Below are 8,828 nucleotides of genomic sequence, written 5' to 3'. Positions count from 1 at the left end.
GTAATTTTTGTGAACAATGTTACTATCACTTTATCGGATGAAGAAATGACCAAAATAAACGTTATAGATATTGATGAGTTATACAACTTTGATGTTGATGACTTTTTCAGTTGAAATAATTTAGTATTTGAAAATATTGTTTGAACTTGTCATAATTTGAAATTCAAATTCAAATTATTAAAACAGAGTCATATACCAAAATGACCAAAACAAAAGTTGTAGATATTGATGATTTATACAACTTTGTTGTTGATGACTTTTTCAGCTGAAATCATTTAGTATTTGAAAATGTTGTTTGAAGTTGTCATAATTTGAAATTCAAATTCAAATTATTGAAACAGAGTCATATAGCAAAATGACCAAAACAAAAGTTGTAGATATTGATGATTTATATAACTTTGTTGTTGATGACTTTTTCAGTTGAAATCATTTAGTATTTGAACATATTGTTTGAAGTTATTATAATTTAAAATTCAAATTCAAATTATTGAAACAGAGTCATATAGCAAAATGACCAAAACAAATGTTGTAGATATTGATGAATTATATAACTTTGTTGTTGATGACTTTTTCAGTTGAAATCATTTAGTATTTGAAAATGTTGTTTGAAGTTGTCATAATTTGAAATTCAAATTCAAATTATTGAAACAGAGTCATATAGAAAAATGACCAAAACAAAAGTTGTAAATAATGATGATTTATATAATTTTGTTGTTCATGACTTTTTAAGTTGAAATCGTTTAGTATTTGAAAATATTGTTTGAACTTGTCATAATTTGAAATTCAAATTTTATATAGGTCACTTAAACTCAGATGGAGAAATAACCAAAATAAGATAGGTAGATCTCAATAAGTTATACAACTTTGTTTTTGACAACTTTTCCACATAAGTTTATTTAGTATGATAAAATTCGATTCGAAGGTTTAATATTTTGAAATTAATTGAAAGGAGGGACGCAAAATGGACTTCTCGATAAGGGAGGAGCACAAGGCCTGATACGGGCCAGCCCTTTTGCTCATAAAAGGCCCGTAACAGGCCTTTTGCTCCTCCATCGCCGAGAAGTCCACTTTGCCTCCCTCCGTTCAATTAATTTCAAAATATTAAACCTTCGAATCGAATTTTGTCATAGTAAATGAACTTATGTGAAAAAGTTATCAAAAACAAAGTTGTATAACTTATTGAGATCTACTAATCTTATTTTGGTTATTTCTCCATCTGAGTTTTATTGACCTATATAAAATTTGAATTTCAAATTATGACAACTTCTAATAACATTTTTAAATACTAAATGATTTCAACTAAAAAAGTCATAAACAACAAAGTTGTATAACTCATCAATATCTACAACTTTTGTTTTGGTCATTTTGCTATATGACTTTGTTTCAATAATTTGAATTTAAATTTCAAATTATGACAACTTCAAACAACATTTTCAAATACTAAATGATTTCAACTGAAAATGTCATCAACAACAAAGTTGTATAACTTATCAATGTCTATAACTTTTATTTTGGTCATTTTTTCATTCGGTAAAGTGATAATAACATTGTTTACAAAATTTACATATCTCTCTTATAGTTTATAAACTATATAAGAGATATGTACATTTTATGAACAATGTTACAAATCACATTGTCGGATGAAGAAATGATCCAAATAAAAATTGTAGATCTTGATGAGTTATACCACTTTGTTATTGATGACCTTTTCAGTTCAAATCATCTAGTACTTGTAAATGCTGTTTGAAGTTGTCATAATTTGAAATTCAAATTCATACTGTTCAAACAAAGTCATATAGAAAAATGACCAATACTAAAGTTGTAGACCTTGATAAGTTATACAACTTTATTGTTGATGACTTTCCCATTTGAAGTCATTTACTACCCAAAAATTTATTTGAATTGCTTATATTTTTAAAATTCAAATTTTATACAGTACAATCAAACTCAGATGGAAAAATGACCAAAAGAAAATTGGTAGATCTCAATGAGTTCTACAACTTTATTTTTGATAGTTTTTTTATATGAGTTCATTTAGTATGATAAAATTTGATTCGAAGTTTTAATATTTTGAAATTAATATTTTTCCCTCCTCCTCCCTTCAAATTTTTTTCATCTCCTCTTCTCTCTCCCATTCTCTCCTGGGAACCGGCTCATTTGACGTTGTGGAGGAACGTCACAGCGTAACGTAGCCGAGGCAATCCACCGTCCAATCTAATCCAATGCCTCTCTGCCCACTGCTTTGTTTGTTAAGTGCAAGTTGGTAGTTGTCAGAGACACTCTGTTATAATTAACTGCTGATGATCACGCTAATTAACTGATTAATAGCAAAGCTAGCGGCTTCATTCATCTACTAGGCATCTAGGACACTGAAACCTCTCCCCAAACAATTTAGCTCAAAAAATTTAGATTGATCGTATCCATTTTGTAACACAACTGAGTCTGCAAATATGTGATAGAACTGAATAAATGAAATTCTAATAATAGCTTGGATCTTTAAGCAGCAAGTCTTACAAAGTCGTGTAATGATCAAAAATCTCTACACTGGAACCCTGCATTGTTAAGAGAATAAGTTAGCATAGGACAACAAAATCGTTTCTAAAATTTCTTAAAATACAAGATAATTGGAATTGTACAAAGAAGTCTACCGTCAGTAGTTCAGTGTAGCTACTGATGAACTCATATCCCTGAAAATCGTTCTCATTTCTTCTACAACAATTCTCTGCAGCTAATTGAGTTTGTGCTGATATGTTCCCATCTTCTTGTCTACGAGAATTCTCTGCTGGTAATTGAGTTTATGCTGATATGTTCCCATCTTCTTGTTCCTGGGTAACATAATAGTGTGAAGATCTACAAGAAATATGATATATTTTCACAATAAGAAAAAACTAAGGGAAGAAAATCAATCTATATGATAAAGAAACATACGGTAGGAGATTGATGTGCAGCAGTAACTTTAGCCGGTGCTTTTTTGTTTTTCTTGTGCTGTTTATCGGTCCAATTTCGTTGTCTCTTTGAGCTTTTATTCTAAACAGGTTTCTTCTTCAGCCGTGCAGCTCTTAGATGTTCTTTTGGTGCTTCTAGGATCATTTGCTCATCACATTCAGCATCATGATTACTTTGGCATGCATTCATTCGGCCTTTAACTTGCTTGCTAAAGCTATCGAGTGTATTCTCAATAAGAATACAACATTCTTCAGAGTTGGCTGCTTCAGTAGCCAAATTGACAAATTTATGAGAAAGAACTTTGTAACGAAGTATTGCAGCCAACTTTGGATTTTCAATAATATTCCTTCCTCTACAATCCTGAATAGTTCCATACCGTGCTTCTCGAGTCCATCGTTTCAAAATGTAATGAGGTGGTAGTAACTTAATATTCATCAAATCAAGGACCTTCAAAGCATGGGCACATAATATCCCTATTCTCTCAAACTGACCACAGCTGCATGAAGCTGTCTCTGTAGAAATATTGCCAATAACATTGTATTCCTCTTCAAATATTGGATCATCAGAAAGAGTACCAATTGCTACTGCGAACTGGTAGTTCCCATCTAATACTTTAGTGCATGCCGCGGTAGATCTCTCATATTCTGTTTGGAAACATTCAAATATCACAGGAGTGTAAATCTTACTTGCTTGGAGCAACATGGGTGACCTCATCTTGATTCTAGGTAGTTTTTCCCTGGATTCATATTCTGATTTCAGTTCATTGTCACTCTTGCCTTTCACAACCCTTTCAAAATGATTGAAAAATTGAATAATATCAACACTCGATTTCAAGTGAATTTTCAGGTCATTGTTCAGGCTCTCACTTAATTGTGTGCTTCGCATGCCCAATGTAAAAACATTTCTCATGTAGCATTCTGCCCACTTCTCCCTTACTTTATATATGCTATCAAGCCATGTTTGTTTTTGTACTTTCTTTCTCATAGCATCAAAAGCTTCTTCAAACTTCACTTTATCACCATGGTCATACATGCAAGAACTGAATTCTGTAAGCAGATTTGTTTCACTGTTCCTATTACTAGGTAAATGCTTGGTGGCATTTTGCATTATATGAAAAGTGCATAATCCATGCCATGCTTCTGTAAATACATGCTCAATTGCCTTTCCCATTGCAATATCTTGGTCTGTGTATATAGTTCTAGGTTGCTTCTGATTATGTGTTGCCAGAAAAGTATTCAAAAGCTATTTGAATGACTCAAATGTCTCATCATATAAGAGGGTAGCACCAAAAATAACAGTTCCTCTAAAATTATTGAATCCAGTGAATACACCAAATGGCCTATACTCCTTGTTTGTTCCAAAAGTAGTGTCAAAAGTTATAACATCACCAAAATGAGCATAGTCAACAATCATTTTAGCATCAGCCCAAAATATATTTATGATTTGCTCTTCACAATCCAATTGTACGGCATAATGGAAAGATGGATTTTCAGTGACTTTGTCCTGAAAGTATTTTAACATACTACCTGCTTCACCGTACATTAGCTCCCTTTGGCGCTTAGTGCACAAATAATTTTTGTGATCCTAATGAGTATAACTGAGATTGCAAGATCCACCAACATGTCTACTAGCTAATTCATGAGCAGCTTTGGGTCCAATACCTGAATCATCGGCCATTTCAATTTCGAAAGCCTGGACTTCAGAAATCTTTCGATGTGATGGCATAAGGTGGCATGTTTCCTTCAAGTGGAGTATGTGATTGTGCTCAAGAACAAGATCAAATATATCATAGTTTCCTGTTTCTCGATCTATTGTAAGGCCTATTCAGACTTGGTAATCAGTCCTAGTTTCAGCTTGCGATTGCTTAGTACTGTGATCTCTTTTATCAGCTACCCGGTGACCCTCCTTGCTACAAACATATCTGCAGGAAGTAATTTTCCCATCAAATTTACTTGGGTTTGAGTACCTCTTTCTGACACTAAACCCAATCTGACCTCCATAGTACTCCCAGAATTTCCAAGCCTCATCTAAGGTGCTGAACTTCATGCCTATTTGAGGTATCCAACTAGGTATGGGATTTGCTCTGCGAAAACACACAGAAAAAAAAACTATTGATGCATAATAATTTTTAAAGATATGTTTATTGTATGACTATTGACTAGTATATATGTTGCACTTCACTGCTGGTTCATGCTCTCTGAACCCATGCTCCAAATAATATGTTGTTCAGAGTATATACCATTATGATTTTATCTACCGGATCATTTTGATCTTTATTATACGAGTAAACAGGTGATGAAATCAATATTATTGTGAAGCATAATCGAACTAGTCACTTACTCATTTGATCCTCTGTTAGTCTGATTTCCCTCCTGATTTTAATCAGCATTGATCTGGTTTTCCATCGGAATTTGCAGTTTGTCTCCACCAATCAGGATTGCAAGATATGAATGAGGCGAGATGTTATAAGCTTGTGGCAGAGATGCATAGTAATGATTAGAACCAAACCTCGTCAATTCAAGGTTCTGTTAGGAGCACATAAGAGAAGGGAAAGTTATTGGCGGCAAACATAGTTACCATGTTTATTTTCCCTCCAAAACACTAATTAAGTTAACAAATAAAGCAACGAGCGGAGAGGCATTGGATTAGATTGGAGGGTGGATTGCCTCGGCTAAGTTTCGCTGTGTGACGTTCCTCCACAACGTCAGATGAGCCGGTTCCTCTCTCCTGATATTTTCACTTCCCCCGTCCTTATCCTCTCCTCTCCTCTCCTCTCAGCCTCTTAGTCTTTCCTCCTCTCCTCTCTCTCTCTCACCGACGGCAGCGGCGGGCTCGGCACCGGCCGCGGCGGCCTCGACCGCCGATCGCCGACGCCCCGCGCCGCCTCCTCGCTCATCAGGATGGGCTCGGCGGTGTGTGCCGGTGCCGGCGTGCTCGGTGCGCCAGACCCGCGACGTCGCCTTCGAGGCCGAGGACGCGCTCGACGACTTCCTCCGGCGGCAGTCCACTTTGGTCGCGGTCGCGGCGACGTCCCCAACCTCCATGACGTCGTCGCCTCGGCTACTCCGGAGCCCACTGCCCCTGGCCGGATTTGGAAGCCAGCTACACAACGACGGGCGCCGGCCTGCCGTTCTTCGCCCTCGGCCTCCACCGGCTTCCCTTCCGACGTCGCCGCCTTGAGCTCCTCCTCACGCCCTTCCCGCCGGCCCTTCCCGATCTGCTCCACCCAAGCCACCACGACGACCAGATCCAGGAAGTCTCTCCATCGGTCTGGTCCTGACAGTGGCTGGAGGACCCCGGCCGGTTGCAGCACTTCATCCCCGCAAAAATATCAAAGTTGACATCGTCAGCCTCCTCATTTGGATAAGTAAGCCCCTTCTTCACCCTGATTTGTGCGCTAATGCTGATCTTAATCGGTGAATGGTTGTGTTGCCAGGAATTTGTGAATCAGGATGTTCCATCTAATTTGGTTTTGCTCGGGTTGTCAAATGCTCGATGGATATGTACCTGCGCATGTGCATCAGGTTGGTGTGCTTCGGCATGTGGTGGGTTGATTTTCTTCAGCCAAGGTTGTGCTCATCTCTTGTATCCTCAAACACTAAGATAACGATGTTCTTTTCCTCTTCTCGCCATTCCCTTGCATGCCATTTTTTTCAGGTAACCAGGTTCAATGAAGAATGGGAGAATTATGTTTACTGATAATGTGCATTTTTATTTATTGTGCCTTATTAGTTCATTTGACATGGACGCCCTTACTTTTGCATCAGCTCAGGCTTAGCAAGAAAGATTCTCATCCTGTTTTAATTGCTGACCCATGAATGATTAATCTTGATCCCCTACCCTCAAGCAACTCTGTTGCTTTTCGCTTGCGAGAACGCAGTTCTGTAATCTAGCTTAACTCAGACCGATTCCTTATTTTATTGATAATCTCATCTATTTGTCATGTGAGTAATTTAAGTGGCGCTTAAACAACAATGAAACAATTGTCCAGATGTGGTTGGAACAAAACCATATCCACTTGCCGTCAAAAAAAAAAGAAAAGAAAAATAAGTGCAAATTTGTTATTTCTTGTTCTTCGTATGGTTAAAGATGGTCTTCCTCGTATGGTCGAAGATGGTCTTGTTTCTCACTATGAATTATTCTTGTGCTTGCAGATGGATGATACTCTGACAACTGGAAGCATCAGGAGTACACAGGGGAAAAGAGACGTTTAGCAGAGGCTTCACTTGCCTACAACTGTGAGAGGTAATTCCATCATCCATCTATTTAGGTTTGTGGGAAATGATAAAAGCTCTTGCAAGCATGTATTGTTAGGGAGTAACATACTTGCCATAAAAGAAACAGCTCAATTTTCAGTCCGAATGCTCTTCCCAAGCGTAATGAATTATGTTAGATGGGTGACATTTATTACTTGTGCTGATGTGTAATATGATGCCATCAATCCTTCCTGTTTGAAGCCATGGGACACTAACAAGCTTATTTTGTTCTTGTTTCCAAAATGTGTTAATATTGCGACTAGGTCTTAATTCCAAAATGACAATGGAGAAGTGGGCACTGAAAAGAACAGTTGATCATGCTCTCTATGTTATTTTTATGCCTCCATTTTCTTTTCTTCCCCTTCCGTTGTTGTTCTTCTCTTTGCTTAACATGTATCTGTTTTGCACTTTCTGCACCATCATCCACATATTAACGTGCGCAGCGTGAAGCCACGCTTGTTCTTCTAGTAACATCCAATGGCCAATGCTATCTAGAGAATATTCATCAAGAGCAGTTAAGTATGCAAATTATTCAGGAGTTGAATAGTTCCAAAAAGTTGGTATAGAGCATGCTATCTAGTAATTCCTTGATGACATGCACATCATTTTAGAACACTTAGTCTTTACTTGGATTTTGAATATTTCTGTTGAAATGTGAACACTGACTTTCGACATGGTCACTACCTCAAATGAATCATTAATATACCTTGCCTGATTTTTGTTTTTGCAGGATATAGAAGACTAAAGGATTTACAGATTACAGATGAAAAGAGAAACGGCCAATGAATCAGTTCTACATGTAGAAAGCTGTAGATAGCTTTAATTAGTGAGACAATTGTGTGAACTTCAGTTTTTTTTTGCCATTACACCTTTTTTTTTAAATGTACCATTGAGCTGTAACTTCGATGATTTATCCAATATAAATAAAAATAGTTATGATCATATAAATTTTACAGTTAAATAATGGGCTGTCATTAAATAATTAATGGACCAATGTAAAAAAAATAATAGGTTGTTTAAAAATTAATGGGTCGTATAAAAAACATTGCTGATGTTAGCTGCCACGTCATTAGTGACACGTCATCACACATGTGTCAAGACGACCACGTCACCTGCCATGTTGGCCGCCACGTGGCAATCATATGTGCTGTTTAATTTCGTCACAAAGGTTGGGCCTGGCTGTACTACATGAGCCCATATGCGTTTTATGACGGTTAAAAACGTCATAGATTGTGCTGATCCGTGACAATTTCGGAGAAAACGTCGGCAGATTTAATCTGTGACGCTCAATAGATGACGAATTCCTATGACGAATTTTCAGTGATCCATGACGATTTTTTTGGTCAGATTAAATAGATTCTTGTAGTGAGAGTTATAGATGGCCAAAAGGCCTGAGGCCCGACGGCCCAGCCCACGGCACGACGTTTTGGCCTGGCCTAAGCACGGCACAGCCCGTCAAGGGTCGGGCCCGTGCCGACTCGGCCCGACCACCGGGCCGTGCCTAGGCCTCTCCGCCGGCATGTTGGGCCGGCACAGCACGATGGGCCGCATGCCAGGCCCGACACATAAACAATAGAGAGTAAAAATAGACATTATATGCCACGGTCAAAAGAATAGGGACATAAA

General features: G+C 37.6%; 1 protein-coding gene and 1 long non-coding RNA gene across 2 annotated transcripts; one reads left to right on the top strand and one right to left on the bottom strand.

Moving 5' to 3' along the window:
- Window positions 1–3,027: 3,027 nt before the first annotated feature.
- LOC127773419 (protein FAR1-RELATED SEQUENCE 5-like) lies at window positions 3,028–4,116 on the bottom strand. Its single transcript, XM_052299477.1, has one exon. The coding sequence runs from the start codon at window positions 4,114–4,116 to the stop codon at window positions 3,028–3,030; it is 1,089 nt and encodes a 362-aa protein (XP_052155437.1).
- A 1,592-nt stretch (window positions 4,117–5,708) lies between these two features.
- LOC127774924 (uncharacterized) lies at window positions 5,709–8,150 on the top strand. Its single transcript, XR_008017839.1, has 4 exons — window positions 5,709–6,313; window positions 6,383–6,515; window positions 7,101–7,191; window positions 7,933–8,150. It is a non-coding gene; the product is annotated as an uncharacterized LOC127774924 (long non-coding RNA).
- Window positions 8,151–8,828: the final 678 nt, after the last annotated feature.

The sequence above is a fragment of the Oryza glaberrima genome, chromosome 5, assembly GCF_000147395.1.
Source record: "Oryza glaberrima chromosome 5, OglaRS2, whole genome shotgun sequence".
In the NCBI taxonomy this organism is placed as follows: domain Eukaryota; kingdom Viridiplantae; phylum Streptophyta; class Magnoliopsida; order Poales; family Poaceae; genus Oryza; species Oryza glaberrima.
Note: the sequence above shows the minus strand (reverse complement) of the source record. Positions and strands in the feature narration are given on the sequence as shown.